The following is a 16,594-nucleotide window of genomic DNA, read 5'->3' as shown; positions in this document are numbered from 1 at the left end:
CTGAAGTTCCTGGAGCACTAAGATGATTAAGGAAAATGCTGAGTTCTGAGATATGTGTGTCAGAGTACACCAAGAGGCAAGAACACGGGAACAAATGCACCACACACACGTGTGACTCAGAAGAAAACTTCCATTGTTGGCTTGGCTGCACAATGATGGCAACACCTGGTGTTGAATAAATGTATCTGGAGGAAGAAGATCAAATCATGGCTGCACCAGTTTAACAGTTTAATGTAACACCTCCCTGTGCACCACAAGCACTTGAAACACATATTGCTGCAGTCAGTTCACCATATCAGTCCTTGCTCCTTCTGAGCTATGCATAGGGGCTTGATCCCTAATAGGAACACATTGTACCTTGCTATAGAGAGGTAGAACTGCACTTTGTATTTACTTTGGATATCACAAATCAACACTCTGTACACAGGATTTCTTTAGAAGAGCAAATTAGGTGACAGTTTTAATAAATAATTTATTTATTTTAGTGATGGTCCTTTATATTCTGTGTTACTGACACTTTCCTGCATGGCAAGGATTCACAGGTGTAGCAAACCTTTTGTAAAGTACTTCACTCCAATCAATTTGACTCCATCCAAAAGTAGTGGAGCTGCCAGAAAGCTAACCTATAACCTGTCTAAAATATCTATTACCTATAAAATTTTTATTCTGTGTGTCAAATTTCACAGGCATGCTACTGTGCCTTTCCGAAAGGATTTAAAGTTGCAGAACAGCCATAACTGTTATATTGTCCAGCTGCTGAATTATACCTTGAGAAAACTGACCTTGCATTACATGGTGTCTATCAAACTTAGAGCCTCTCAGCTCACAGTCATGGCTTGTCAGGTTTGATGGGGAGCTGGTTAAATGGAGTGTCAGAGCAGGTTACCTGGGGCAGTGAACTGAAGGCTGCTCACCAGCTGGCTGAAAGCTCTCTGGTATCTATCAAATCCAGAAAACCACTGTAAAATAATTCACAATGTAGACTTCCAGTGACTGAGTCATGGGTTCCACTTTTCCATGTTAATGCTCTGTAAGTATGGATGAGAAATGAACCACACTTCCCAAGCTCTGACAGCTTTTCACAATCTCCTGCTCCTTATACACATTACGATTCACAAACCACACACAGTGATAGCTGGAACCCCCCAGTTCACAGCTGCAGGACTAAGGCACCGTGGGTCACCAGGCGGGCCAGGACTCTGTCATGTGGCCTTCTGCTCTTTGACCTGAGGCATTCCCAGTGGTGGCCACTGAGTCCCCATCAGCAAACCCTGGGAAGGCCAATGACAAGGGTGAATTCAGGCTCTCTTCCTGATCACTTTGCAGCTGAGGAGCATCAGGACATCTTCCCTTTTGATGGCTATTCACACTGCTGTCCCTTGATGCTCAAACTGCAGCTGAAATCGTGCTCAGCAGGGAGAGGCAGAAGTGGATAGAAAATAATTCAGAGTTAGAAACCAAGTGACAAATGGAGAGCCCTTTTCAAATTTGCATCAAGCCCAACAAACTGTAGCACTGTTGCCTCTACCTGACTTCAGGCAGAATGGTCAGCTGAAGACCCACATCATTGACTAAGCAGCTCTTGTGCAATCAAGATTCAGATCCTGTTGAAAAAAATTGACTTCAGATTTGTCCAAGAGTCACATTAAGAGGCAACAAGAAAAACTGTGGATAGAACTCTCCTGGAGCTGCATGCAGCTGGGGGAATAGCACAAGATTCTTGGCTGCAGAGCTCTTTTCCAGGACACACTAGCAAAGACAAACAATCCTGGGCTCTGGTAATCTTCATCTAGCCTGAAAGGAGGCTTTTCAGGCCAGAGTTCAGAGACATCTTCTGTCTCAGAACATTCGTCAGTCCTAGAGCACATCAACTGCTGTCATAGCATGGAAAACAAAGCCAGAAAACCAACTGTGCTTTTAGGGCCTTTGAACTGCCACGGCTCTAATGACATGTTGCAGAACCATTATGTATAAGATAAGGCATGTGTGTAGGTAGCAACTGATGTGCTGTAAAAGCCTTTGTTTGTGTGACCTGCATGTAGCTCAGGCCGTAGTTTTCTCCAGAGGAGAGGAAAGCCCCTTGAGATGCCATGCAGACATTAACCTCGTGCTCAGGACACAGGTTATGTAACCCAGCCGTAGTGGGGGTTTAACCATCGCTTCATCCAAAGTGCCCCTTCTTGTTGGGAATTTCACAGTTCAGCACACGCTAAATTAATTCTTTTACTAGGTCAGGCCTAGTAACAAGCATTGATTTAAGCAGCTTATTGCAACAGAAGACTAAACACTGTTCCTAAATGGCAGCTCTCTGTGATCCCACGGAGGATGGATTCTGCTCCTGCTGACAATCACCCAGAGACACAGCCGTGCTGTGGAGCAGAAAGATTCGCTGCTGCTGTTTGGTAGCATTTTCAGGGAACACCAAATGTTATTTACTTCCTAATCTTCCTACAGAATATAAAGAATTGTTGCTCTGGGCTATTTCAGAGAGATAATGTGAGTGACTCATTTGAGTTGTATATTGACCTCAGGCATGGTAAAGATATATTTTACGGTGCTTTAAAAAAATACTAATGCAGATTTCTGTACTTCTGAAGATCCCTAGAGTGCACTTCAAAGATTTTCCTGAAGTCTTAAACCACACATATCTGGTCAAGACCCATGTTATTTGTTGTTATTAGTCAAACACCCCTGATAATTGGCCATACCATCTTCCAGGCTATATCCTCTCTGCTAAAGCAGCTTCTTAATTACTCACAGTCTTGATTTGCCTAGGCGCACCAGCTCCATAAGAACCATGTTATTTATAATCAGTGACAGATACATACTAAATCCTATGTTGAAACATGGGAGTAGCTTCTGTGACCAACTCTTATCTCCAAACCCAGAGCTGAAACCAAATCTCAATTCCCACAGTGTTAAACTGTTTTAAGACCTGGATTCAGCCAGTCTGTCTTTGGCTTGTGTTTAATTTTAATAACTCCCCACTACTGTATTTGCATTCTTTTTTGAGTTTTGCCAGTCTGAACATAGATGCTTTGAAGCGGATTTTGCTAGGCAGGGGAAGAGCTTTTACCATGCTGCTTCCATGCATTATCCAACTGAGATGCCAGATCACAGATTCTCCTTTCCAGAAGTGAGTTTTAACAACAAGCTTTTCAGGCTCTGTTCCTCTCCCGCAAATCAACTCTCTTCATGCTTTAGATTCCCACAATTCCCACTGCACTCATCTGAGTTCACCCACCTCACACCTGAGGGCCTCAAATTCCCTCCCTCTCCTTGCCTTTCAGCTATCTTTCAGATTCACCAGATCACAGCATATCATAATACAAAAGTCTCTTTCCTACAAGTCCCACTTTCAGGGGCCCAACACCACTTCCATTTCAGTAGTGTCCCCAGCCCCTACACGTGGGCCCCCTATTAGTGTGGTTACTTGGCAAAGGTGTCACCTTTGCTTTGTGTTGCAGGCACAAGATTGAAGATGACACAGGTGAGGGATGGAAGGAGTGAGTCCCACTGAAAACACAGACCACAGCTCTTTTTTGCCCAAAGGCAAAGTTCCAACTGCCTACACTTACCCTGCACTCCCACGAGGGAGTGATGGAGCTTGGGGTGAAAGGAAGGGATCCCAAAATCAACAAACACAGCTCTACCACCAGCACTGTGCAGATGAGCAAGGAAGTGCCTACAGGGAATCATTATGGAGAAAATCCCAAAATCCCTTCAGGAAATCATGCTGGACACCCCTCTGAAGTACCTGGATATTAATGCACACAGTATGGGGAATAAACATGAGATAAGAGAGCTAAGGGTCCCAAGAGATAAGATCCTGGATGAAAGAAGGATGCAAGAAAGACGGTTAATATTTGAGAAAAACCTACTAAAAGCTTAAGAGCATGGTGTGCTGGTGCATCCCCCTCGCTGCTCCTCCTCAGGCCATGCTGTGATCTCAGAAAGGCTCATGGGCCACCTCCCTCTGAGCAGATGCTGCTGATGGAGCCTGGGCTGCTACTTCCACTCCTGGAAGCTCACTTTCACCATCACCTGTTGAGAAGATGCAAAGGCACCCGATGTGAGTACTTCACTGACCTCAAGGGGACTTTTTCACAGGGACTTTGTACCTACTCTCTAGGTGTGTGTGCACAGGAGTGTGAGTGTGCTGTAGTAAGTGTACTGTGAATATTCTCTCTTGAATTCTAAAGTATGTTAGGTGTGTAAACAAGATAGGCTTCTAAGTGAGTTGGTGTGTTTATAGAATACTTTGTTAAATTGTTTAAATTAGGCTATCAAACAAGTGCCCAAAAACCTTTAGGCCCAAAAACTGTTGATCATGTCTGGGGCTCACTTTGGCAAGGGGATCCACTCTGAATCTTGACTCAGTGGGAGGGTCTCTCTCATTCGCTTTTATCCCTACTGTTTTTTCATCCCCAGCTTCTATGTAGATCATTTTAGGTTGCTTTCAGTTTTCAATTAGCCAAATCAATTTCTCTCTACTGAAAATACACAGAGGGACAAATTTCAAGCAAGCTAGCACTTGTTTTTTCTTTGTTTCATTGGTTGGTTTTATTTTTTGTTGTTTTTGTGAAGCATAATGGTACTTTAATGGCATATCTGCAAACACTTCCATTTTTATTTTAGTAAATGCAGTGAGGGAAGACTGACCCTTCACAAAACCTGAAATGTACTCAGGCAGATTCTGGGAGTGGAAATAAAGACTATGAATTTAGTACCATTTCAATATACAACCTAATGTTTGTTATTTTTCTAATCAGTGCATTACAGAATAAACAAAGAAAATACAACTGGGATTGCACAGATTTAAGTATTTATTACAAGAGGTGGTAAATCATTATGTTTTCAAGATTTTATGTAAAATCCACTGAGTTAATTGATTCTCCTTAGATTCCAATGGGCTTTGGCTGAGTTTCCTAATGGTATTAAAATCCATCTGTTATTAAACATCATGTATGCAACAGTATGCAAATGCTGGGATTTGTAAATATCATTACGCAAAAGTTCAAGTCCAATCATGCTCCTCTTGAAGTTTGCAACATAAATTCTGTAGACCTCAATAAGAATAGATTTGGGATATCTTTTTAATTGCACTGTATACAAGTATCGACAGAAGAATACAATACAGTAGTCACAAAATTAAAGAGGCTTCTATGAAACCTACAAAGAAGAGCAGCAGAGAATCAATGAAGTAAAAGCAGTATTTCAAAAATTAATAAATCAGACCTGGCTGTTTTGGAAAATGTACTGAAAAAAACCACAAATTAATTGGCACAGTTTAACAACCTAATTTCTAAGTGCACTTCATAACAACTCTCCTTACAAGCTGCTGTTTTCCCAGAAGATGAAGACAAAAAGCCTCATTAGAACATCACGATTTTATAGTGACAGATTTTATTGCATTGCCAGCTGTGAATCTAAAAAAAAAAGACATCCCCCCTAAAAACTTATATAAAGGTTCCTAAAAACCCTATTTTCTTTTGTAATTGTCAAAAAATAGCAACGTAGCACTTCCATGTTTGTGAATACCCACAATTCTATTTTTAAAAAAAATAGAAGTTAAAGAAAAGTGATTTTTGTTTTAGCTTCAAAAATAATGTAGAGGAACATTTAAGAAGTTATTTCAATGATCAGAGAGGTATGTACAATGTGATAGATTTGAGTCCAATCCATGTTCATGAACGCAGACTTAGAACCTGTTGATCCTGAGTAACTGCAATTATAAACTAGCAGGAGCAGGCTCTTAGCTTCACCCATTATTAGCTTTTTCACAATCTGTCCTAGACTAGAAAGTGTAGATACAGTATATACTCTGTATATGGATTTATACAAAAGGTCTTTTACAGCTCTAATCCTGTTATTGCTAGGCTAAAAAAAATGAGTATTTTGGAACAAATTACATTAATCATAAAGGATAAAACTGAGATGCAGCTTCTGATGACTGAATTTCTACTTGAGCCATTTTAAACTGGGTACACTGTAGCCACTTGCGGAGCACAGATGAGCTATTGTTCATTTGTCCTGACCCCTGTAACATCCTCAGGCTGTGATGGTTGACATTGCTCTGGATGGCTTGGAGGCGGAGCTGAAGTCCAGCAGATAAATGCTGTTGAAATGATGCAAAACATTCAGTTTCTTAGATTAAATACATACATTAATATAGAAATGTGAAGGGTATTGGTTATTGGCCGGGGAGTTTTTACACTTCCCCGTGTCAAATTTTTTTCTTCCACATCCTGCACTGTGGAAGGCAAATGTGCTTACAGACACAACTCCATCCTGAGACCAGCTCCAAAACTTTTCTTCTCTTCACCAAAAATCTCTTGACTCACAAACCACACACCCACCTTGCTCTCCCTTACAAAGAGGGCCAGATGGCACAGTTTTACCCAAGCAAATAGGTCCACAATATCTTCTTTAGAACCATATCTATCTCCTGAGCCATGAATCACAATTCTAATTTGTCAGGGAAATCTCAAGCTGATGGCATTAAGAAAACCACAGCTCAGGGAACAACCAATCTCAGAAACTAGAAAGGCCCCAACACAGAATCTTGGTAGAGGAAAGTGTTCCAGAAGGGAAAAGGGGAGCAGTACTGACTAGAGGGCAAGTATCTCAGTAAATGATGCTCTGTCTGTGCTCACAGTTCAGAGCTTCATCTCAACTGCATATACTACGATTATCTATTTTCAGAGAATTTGGAGATTGCATCTTATTTCCAGAATTTATAGAAATGTATAATACTAAGAATAAAAGGATAAGGTACTAGGAACAACTTACCTTTAGGTTTGACTGTATCATTGGCAACCACATTGGTATGAGCTGCAAGAAGAGGTGCATTTTGTTATTATACAAGTGACTGTAAACACGCTACAGTTACTGTGAGACAGAGAAAGATACATCTAATGCATTTAGCCATTTGAATTGGCATGGTCTGAACCACAAATCTGAAAATGTGGTTATTTTAAGTACTTGGAGAAGGTAACTCTCAGATGTAAAGAAGCCAGTTGCCTCTGTCTGTAGCTTGATGAATCACCAGTAGTAGCAATTACTGATATCCTGTTTAGAGGCAATGATGAAAATATAGAATTAAACTTGTTACAGGAAGTCACTTCTTACTTTCCTTGTAAGGGTGTTTCTGTATGTGCAGGTGAGCAATATTGGAAACAGAGTAAACATTTTGCATGAAGACGTATACATCAAGAAATGAAAAAAAACATGCAGCAGTAGTTCTTAATAATGTCATATATTTAAAAGGTAACCAACATTTTTTTAAGCCACTAGTCACATCAGTGCTTCACTGCAGAATATGAGATATTCTGTAGGCTGGGGAGCACAGGTAAAAGCTATCCAGAATGACAAGGTGAGGAGAGCTGCAAATTTTTCAGCTGTGATTGCATTGCAGTGACAGATACTTCAGAATCCTGCTCTTCTTTTTTTTACTCATTTTTTTTCTCTTTTTTTACTTTTTTTCACTTCTGAGGAAGTGTAACATGACAACCTTATGAAAGCCAGAGAGGAATTTCTAGCAAAAGTATTCATGTTTTTCAATATTAATTTAACCACTGAGGTTACTGTTGTAAAATGTTCCTCCAAATGGCATTAGAATTTGCAATTTGCCAATTATGCTGCTGGGAGCTGCAAGTTATACCTAATCACTATTGACAACATTAGATAAAGTGCTGTTTCCCTTGTGCAAAGAATGATAATTGTTTGAATTTCAGTGCTCTTTTGCTGGAGAGTCCTATGCAACTGTGTCAGGACTCATTACTTAGTCTACCACATGAAGAAGCATATTCCAACCTCAGCATTTACAGACAGATGAATGCCAAAGCAGCTGGAACACAGCCAGATGCAGCAGACCTGAGCTCTGTACATCCTTCCATGGGCTCCCACTCACACTAATGAAGTGCTTAATAAGATGCAGTGACCTCAATCCCAGTGGGTGTTTTTGGTGAGGAGGGAACAGCTCTGGGAGGCCATGCTCCACACCCCACTGCCATCAACAAAACATCACTGACAATTTTGTCTGGCACTGATGGAGTTCCTAGGGAATCAGCCAGTGGTGGCAGGACTGGTGTCAGAAATACATCCGGCAAGAAGGGAATCCAAGTAGAAAACTTAGGGTACCCCTCTGCATCTGAACCAATTCACTGGACGACTTTCACAGTCAGCTGAGAGAATCAAGCACTTCACATCCAGTTCATCTTGTCCCAAAGCAAGTATCTAAAATAGATCAAGATGAATCATGTCCAAAAATACTGACTGTAAATGGTACTCATGGAAACTAGCTTTTATCAATATCTCTTCTGGACAAGTCTAAGGTCAGATACAGATCTTTGTCTTCCAGCACCAATTCCGTCTTGTAGAGTCTGGACATATTTAGGGAAATGAAACATTCTGCTGCAGGCACAAGCAAGCAAACCCTCTAGTGCTACAGCTGCCAGATAGATAAGTCACACAAGACATTTTTATGGAAGCACTTGAGTTTTGTTAACTAATCTTCAGCCAGACTTTTCTTCACAAAGGAAGAATACAAGACACTAGTTAGAAAGAACAGCTGGAAGAACAGAGTGCTGTCAGACACTATCAAATTTTTTGAGTTTATATTTACTACATAACTATATTGATTCCAGCTTAATTTTTTTAAGAGAAACCAGGCTGTAGAACAGGGTGGTCACAGTGCAGTTCTGGCTCTTCAAATCTGCTGCCTGCCCAGCTCTCTAAAAAGCTACACAGCAGCTGCTGGAGCTGCTTAAAACCCTTGGGTCTCTGAAAAAGGCCTTGAGTTGTTCCTGTATTTACTGTAGGCTCCCAAGTTCCTCAGAGATACATTTGACGGTCAAAGATGTGACCAGCAAGGTACTGATCTCCAACACCAATGCCTAACCTGGTAGGACCACTTTCCCAGTTCCTTTGACATAGAAAAACAGGAGAAAAGTTGAACACTTTCACTTCATTTCACAGCCACTGAAGAAAAGACCATCTCAAATTTGATTTTTTTAATTAGAGAAGCCACTCACTGGTTCCTGTGTGAATAAGCCTTGCACTGCTGCATCTTTGAAGGACTTCAAGCATACAGTAAGTCCCTAAATAATGGTACTTATTTTGCAGATCTACAAAAAATATTTTCATCATCAAAAATACAATCATTAATTTAGGAAAAAAAATAGTAATCTGGAACTATGAATCCTATAGTAGTTCTATGCATGTATATTGTTCATGCAGGATTTCACTTTAGGGCTCAGTAAATGGGATTTGGTCACCCAAATTCTTCTCTTCCATCTTCCATCCGCTAAACATGAAAGCTTAGCACCTTAACTAAGAGTTCTACAGTTTTATAAGCTTGATTTTATAGTAACAACAATGTCCTTTTAACCTGACTTAGCATTATATTGATATATACTCTCAAACATAACCCCTTGAAAGCATTAATTTGATTTGTGACAGGGATTTAGCCCTAAAGGCCTCTCTTTTCACAGCTTTAAAGCCACTCTTCATCTTTGTCAAATTCTGAACATCTTGGACTGGCTCAAAGAGAAGCCCATATGTCTTTCAGACATAGCCATAATCACTTTAACATCCCTTAGTGACAGAATTTCTGTACTGAATCAAGCCATTACAAATTTGTATTTTCACAATGACTGTGAATGCTTTTGTGTCAGTTGACATAAAGGCCTTCAGTTTTAGTTACTTTATTTTCAATTCTTGCTTGAGCATAAAAGACTGGAGTAAAACACTAGTCAGAAACTTCCTTTATGGCAACAGAAGAGCTATATTAACCTTAGCTACTTATGTGGAAACTCTCTTGCACTAGGAAAACGTAAGAAAGGATAGTAAAATTGATTTATGCTTCTGAGATTACCTCAACCCTTCTGCAAACACTGTGACAACGCATGGAAAACTATGGATTTGCAAAGAAACAACTCATACACATACAAGAAAACCACTGTGGCAAAACATTTTTGTTATCCACCTAAAAGAATGTGAGGCTCAGAACACAGAGGACATCTGCTAAAGACCTATGACTAAAAGATACGGAATGGCTGAAAATTCAGGCAATAGCTAGAGGTTCTCAAAGTCAGTGACATTATTTGTGTCTATTAGAGGATTAAGATCATTACTGACATTAGTGGCAATGGAAAGAGGAAGTAGATTAGATGCTCACTTAAAAAAATCAGGAGAACTTAAATTTGAGATTGTGGTCTGGTCTTGTTACCACAGATTTTATTTTTCAGTATGCTTTGCTAGGGTATCTTGCAGCATTAACATTCAATTTCAGTTTCTTCCACTTTCTTTTTTTTGAATGGGAGGGGAAGCAGAGGACAATATATTTAGAAATCAGAAAAATCAGGCAATATCATTTAATAAATATTCATGGTATAGTATGCCTACCTTTACAAAGATAGTAGAATTGCATTCTTGTAAAGCCTCCATTAAACTGATCACATGCAGGCACACCATTTCAACCATCTTGGAAAAGAAAAATAAAGCTTAAAACCAAATTTATATCCAGCATAACAATGGCCTAAGATAAGCCAACAGTCTCTAAGAAGGATCTTCCTGTATTTGCTAGGCAGTTATACTGAACCACAAGGTGTGCATTTATTAACCACTGACACACAAGATTAATTACATGAGCACATATGGGATGTTTTTCTTTATTTAGTTTAACCCCAATGTGGTAACATCTATCTGTTAAGTATTTAAACCCTTGATATATTTTAATTCTTACCACATATCAAAATAAGTTGTCTTTGGCTTTGTTCTTTTCAGACATCATAAATCGTTTTTTATATCTCCACTATGTAATTCTCATCAATCTGTGTGTCAGAAATTGGTATTTTTATTTATTGAATCTTTGAACATCAACATGCTCACAGAACCCATCTTTTTATCCCCCATCAAAAGACAACTTATTGTTTTGAACTGACAGCTAGTCCATAATTCTTCCATTTTGTGTCATAATTTATGACAGACGCAAATATCAGTTATTTGGTAGTAGACAGCTTTTTATGTTTTATATTGTGCAAATTCACAGGTACAAGACAAACACCCAAGCCAGCAATGATTATTTATACTGCCTGTCTAAACTACATGTAAATTTCCCTTGATAATAATAAAGTTAGCTTTTATGTTGTGCTTTTCATCCTCAAAGTGCTTCACAAACACTAACTAAGTAACCTCACAACACCCCTGTGAGACAGGCAAGTATTATTATCTACATTTCACAGAGTAAGAGCTGAGGCAGAGATCTTAGTAACTGTGGCTCTAAAGCTACATAATGATATACTTTCAGAAAAAGGACTGGAATTTGGGACTTCCCAGTCATATTCCTGTCCTAGGGCTTGACAAGAGGCTTTTGTGTCTGACTGAACAAGTGGCTGGTTGGAAACGCACACTTCCCATTCCTTCAAAAGGAGCTTCCTGAATTACTATTCCCAGCAATGGTTTGTGAACCAGAGAGACCCCACCAGGTGTCAGAGGTTAAATATCTTCTAGAGACAGCTTTAGATGGTCCTTGCCTAATCTGGACATGACACAGGAAATAGTAACTGGCTGAGAAATTCAACTGCAGCCCATGCAATTACAATTAATAGGGCAAGGTCCATACATGCCCAGGATGGAAGATGTTTCACGTGGGGAAAGGGGAATTATATAAAACAATTTCCATATTTTAAATGCAGGCCTACATTTAAAAAAGAAAAAAGACAACACAAACAAACCAAGAATGAAAACCTTAGTAGCAGCAAACCTTAAAAACCCAAACCTTAAGACCTAACTTAAGAGGAATGGGCCATGTATAAAGATGTTTCCCACTCAAAACTAACATCAGGCTCTCCAGAGCCAGAACTACTGGTGAACATCCCAGTTAAAAGTTCTGGCCTGTCCTGACTAACTGGAATGTAGGAAGCACAACAGACCTTGCCCATCAGAAACAAGCTCTTAACCATAAGCCTGCAGGTACAGAGAATCATTAGTCAAAGGTAAGCAAATGAGCAGCTCTGAGAGGGCTTCTGGAAGCCCTCTGGGTTCTTATTGTACAAAGTTGCTGCAACAGGAGCATTTAGGATAAACAAACATTTAAAGGTTATTTCCAAGCAAATGGTACGGATGATTTCTGGACACAATTTTAAATCTCATCTCTAAAGATGACTCCTTCCAGTCATTTGTTACTCAAAAATGTTTTAAGAGATATTTATGTAGCTTATTTTTGATGAGTAACCCATGAACTATGAATGGCAAACTGTCAGCAGTTGTGTATTTTTTCACCATCACATGGTAAAAAATAATCAAATGTATATTCACAAAATTATCCTAGATCAGTTAATTTCTGCTGCAAGACAGAGTCAGATAAAACAACAGACCACAGTTAAGAGCAGGAATATGTATAAAATGAGACATGATGCAAGGAGCTCAAGAGGCAGCAACCCAAGCTCCTGATGCTGTTTCAGGCAGATTCTAGCTAGATCCTGTTTCAGGCCCACTGTGAGGTTAAATCCCTACTAATTAGCTATCCCCTTAATTTCTCAAAAGCATCAAATTCACTTTATGATGTTATTCATAGTCTGTTGTATTCCACTGAAACATAGCCAAGCCTCCTCTGAGTCTAATCTGTGCTAAATCAGTCTGCATCACCTGACTTACCACTTTGTTATGTGCCATTAGCTGCAGGATGCTCGGTGTCACTCGGCTCCAGAACTCCAGGGCTGTGAGGATTGCTGTAAAGCTAAATTCGTTCTGATTCTGGACTGTCGGAGCTACTGCTGTTTGTTCACAATACACTGTCCAGAGCTGAGCAAATATAAATGCATGGAACAGGGAACACATGTGCAGAACAGATGTCTATATAAACAGAAAATAGAAGAAGATGTTTATTTAAATAAGTGTATTGGGATACAGTGCAGAGGCTTTCATCCCCTGTCATGTGTCCCATTGTGCAGTTTTGCCCCTCACTTTCCCGTGTTTCCCTCCCATTAGGAGCTAGTAAGTACACTTGATAACATCTTTTCCATGTTTAAAAAATCTCCACTGCAATCTGTGGAAGGTCAGAAGGCTCTGGCACATATGACTCCACTTCAGAACCTGAAAGGACAGTTATCATATAAAATACATGATTGTACATCTGTTCTGTGCTATTCAGTTAATCTGTCATCCATTTCTGCTTTGCTGGGACTGCTCATAGTCACAAGGAAACAGTCAAGGAAAGAGAATTCATTTTGCGTACTCAGGCATGGCTCCTTGCTAATCCTTGTTATATATCACAGTGTCTGAGCCTCCAGGACTGCTGGACATTAACTACTTCATTACAAGAAAGATGCTTCTGGGCAGAGATGTTTTCTCAGTTGGCAAGTGCAAGAGGGATTCCTGCTCTGTGGCAGTACCAAACATTGCAATGGTTGCTTGGTAACTGGAAAGAGGTATTTGAAAGAGCAAAAAAAGGCCAAAGAAATGAATGGGAAGCACCAGTGTCTTGGCTGGGTGGAGGGAAATAAAGGAGGATTTTATATATAAGATAAATGTGTGATCATTATGCTTCTCTCACTAATAAAAACCTGGTTGGTGTCAAAGACTGCTTCTATAGCTGTGTTAAACTACTGTCTTATAATCTGTAATACCTCTTCTTGTCCTGAGCACCTGAAGAAAAAAGTTGTGCTTGAATCATCACTGTTCATAATTATTTTGATCATAAAATTATTGACATGCTATATAATGCAAATATACAACATGAATAGATAACTATCTGAGAGATTTGCTACAGAGATGGCCATTGCTAAAGCTTCAATTTGAAATTCAGTTTTTCTTTCCTCATTCCTGTGTTCAGACACTTTGAAATAGCAAACCTCAAACTTAAGTGTACTAATTTCACCAGTTTTCTAGGCAGGTAAGAAACACTGTACAGAGATTTATTTCCCTGGGTCCTGGATTTTATTAAGCTTTCACCCCCTTCTTTTATCTTACTAAAAATAAATGTTTGCAGTAAGGCAAATGAATAACACATCTCTAATTAAACACCCAATCCCTTACCTTTGATTGCTCTGGAAACCCAATCAGAATAACAATAAGGTGGTCAGCAATTTGTGAACCTGCATCCAGTGGAATAGGCATGCAAGATGATGGAGAATTTGGACAGACAACATTGTGTGTCAGAGACCCCAGAAGTAGCCAGGACAGCAAACGAATGTGTGAGACACATTCTATGAACTCCTTGGGCCTGTCAAGAAAGAGCAGATTTTACAATGACACTAAGTTTTCTGGCTTTCCCCAAAATATGGAGTCTCCTTATGCACATTTGACAGATGCAGTCTCAGTGTGCTGGAGACCCATATCACTGGTACAGCTTGTGGGAAGTTTCCAGCCACACAGAACTTGGTGGTCTTGACATACCATATACAAGTCAAATAGAACATATTTGGTGGGTCTAAGAAGCAGTCTCTATAAAAGATTCAAGCATTCACAGATGCATTGCTTTCATATAGAGTGATTTTTTTTTTTTACACAGATATCATCAGATGGGAAGGATTGTCCAAGTGGAAATACTCCTTTCAGCTGGACACCACACAGCTGCCTTACCTCCACTGTGTTCCACTTCTCCATTGGTAAACTGGAGTTAATTTCTGTGTTCAGAAATCTTCTTGAACAATTGGATTATATTTTTGAGGGCACGGACTATGCTTTTTCATGACACTTAAGTATTTGTCCACCATCTAGTGCAGTGTCTAATTGCAAAGCAGTGTGCTTATATAATCTAAAAAGGAAGAGCCCTTTACTGGTGACATCTTGTCCATCCCTTTGCCACTTCCAAGCTCCGACTAAATACTCATTTGAATTCATAGGTACAGGAAAAAAACAATTGTTTTCCCATCAATAAATCACTATTTCCTAGGCCATTCTCCCTGTTGGTTTTAGCTTCTAAATTGATGTCATTGTCAAAGACTCATATTGCCCAAGAGGCATTCCATTAATTTTTATTTTTTAATAAAAACTGATACAATGCTGTTCCTCAAGTCCCTATAGGATCTTTAAGTAATTCATTACTTTCAATTCAGAACATATGTTCCTTTTTTCTACATGTAAGAAACTCAAGTGCAAGGAGATGAGCGCTCCATTATTTTCAAATGCTCCACATAAATGCACAAGCATATGTATCTAAAGGACTGGATCCTAAACAATCCCAGAATCCTGGAGAGGTAGTCTGGGGCAAAGATGGGACGGGAATACAGGTTTGTGGAAACACAGTCCAATTGCCTACACTCAAAGCAACTTGTTGTCACTGTAACACAAGGGACAGTACTCCCCATTTTTTAGAAAATAAAATACTGTACATCAGGATTTCTCACAGTGAAAAGGAACAGAAAACATGTCTTGAGCAGGATTTCTCTCATTTAACTTCAGCCAGGTGGTTAGTAGTCTATCATACATCAGTAGGCCTGCACTTAAGAGTTCTCACTCATTTGTACTCCATTATTTCAAAGGCCATTTTCTGTTGTATTGTCTATAATTCAGAGAATTTTTTCTGTAATTCTAGGACTGACCAAGTGCCTGTGTGCTTTTCACTGTCTGTACCTAGATCAAGAATCAAGTTAATTTCCAGTGTTACTCCAGTCAAGCCCCTGGAGTTACCTCAACTATCCCTTGGCCTGTACTTTAAATATTACATTGACAAACTCCTCAGTTAAGGATCAGGGAGCTGCTGAGCAGCTGTTTCAATGTCCCAGTGCCACCATTTCCTACTGTGGGTCTTATCTATGGAATCTAGCAAAAGGAACATAATTTTGCAAAGATTTCTAACTCATTTTTATATTCCTTTTTGTGGAAAAGCTTCTCACCCTTGTTGCATTGCCGAAGGAGGATGGTAAAGCCAAGGCAGATACCGGATCACAGCTTTGTTGTCCCTGTGGTTTCCTCGAGTGATTTCCATAGCAGCAATCTGAGCTAAACCAACTTTCAGATGCCCACCAAATGTGTCTTCATGCAGTGGTTGAGAACAAGTCTTCATGTGACTCTGCAAGGCAAAGATCTGATTTTCTACCCATAAAGAGTATTTTGCTTGAACTAAGTTCTTCCTAAAAACAGCATATTCTGTTTCACTCCCCTTCAATTCCTTCTCAGGATCTCTAACTGTGTCTACAAAACAAAGATCAGAAACAGATTTTTAAAAATTCTCTAATCCCTCTATTAGTAACACCTACGTGATGCAGATCTTTCCAAAGAGGGCCACAATTCCAAGAGGCCAGACAAAATATAAATTGGGTAAAATGTATAAGCAGCTTTTCTATCAGCAAACTCAACAGCTGATAAATACAAACTAATGCTTGCACATCCACAGAGTTTAGGTAAAAATGAATCTAACCATTTAACAAGACAGCATCTGGGCAGGAAATGCCTTCCATGTGCAATATTCCATTTACATGTTCAGAAAGAAGTTTTCACTAATTCACTGGCAATATGACTATATTGCACTAGTCAGCTACATTGCACTATTCAGTTACAGATGCCTTTAAGCTCAGGCAATAAAAAGGAACAAACCTCTTATGAAGAAACACTCAAATATTTATGCCTGTAAAGATAATTTATCCTG

The 16,594-nt window shown here is 39.5% G+C and overlaps 1 protein-coding gene across 3 annotated transcripts in view; it reads right to left on the bottom strand.

Annotated features, from left to right (window-relative positions):
* Positions 1–4,815: 4,815 nt before the first annotated feature.
* Positions 4,816–16,594, bottom strand: part of UNC79 (unc-79 homolog, NALCN channel complex subunit) — a 105,931-nt gene continuing 94,152 nt past the window's right edge. For all 3 annotated transcript variants that reach the window (XM_058848083.1, XM_058848091.1, XM_058848101.1), the window contains 6 exons: positions 15,843–16,018; positions 14,041–14,227; positions 12,661–12,858; positions 10,408–10,485; positions 6,793–6,834; positions 4,816–6,118 (listed from right to left, as the gene is read on the bottom strand). In XM_058848083.1, the coding sequence (XP_058704066.1) occupies positions 5,918–6,118; positions 6,793–6,834; positions 10,408–10,485; positions 12,661–12,858; positions 14,041–14,227; positions 15,843–16,018 (882 nt within the window). In that variant the 3' untranslated portion in view covers positions 4,816–5,917. The remainder of the gene's footprint in view (positions 6,119–6,792; positions 6,835–10,407; positions 10,486–12,660; positions 12,859–14,040; positions 14,228–15,842; positions 16,019–16,594) is intronic.

Source organism: Poecile atricapillus, chromosome 1 (genome assembly GCF_030490865.1).
Source record: "Poecile atricapillus isolate bPoeAtr1 chromosome 1, bPoeAtr1.hap1, whole genome shotgun sequence".
Classification (NCBI taxonomy): domain Eukaryota; kingdom Metazoa; phylum Chordata; class Aves; order Passeriformes; family Paridae; genus Poecile; species Poecile atricapillus.
This window is presented reverse-complemented; position numbering and strand designations above follow the sequence as displayed.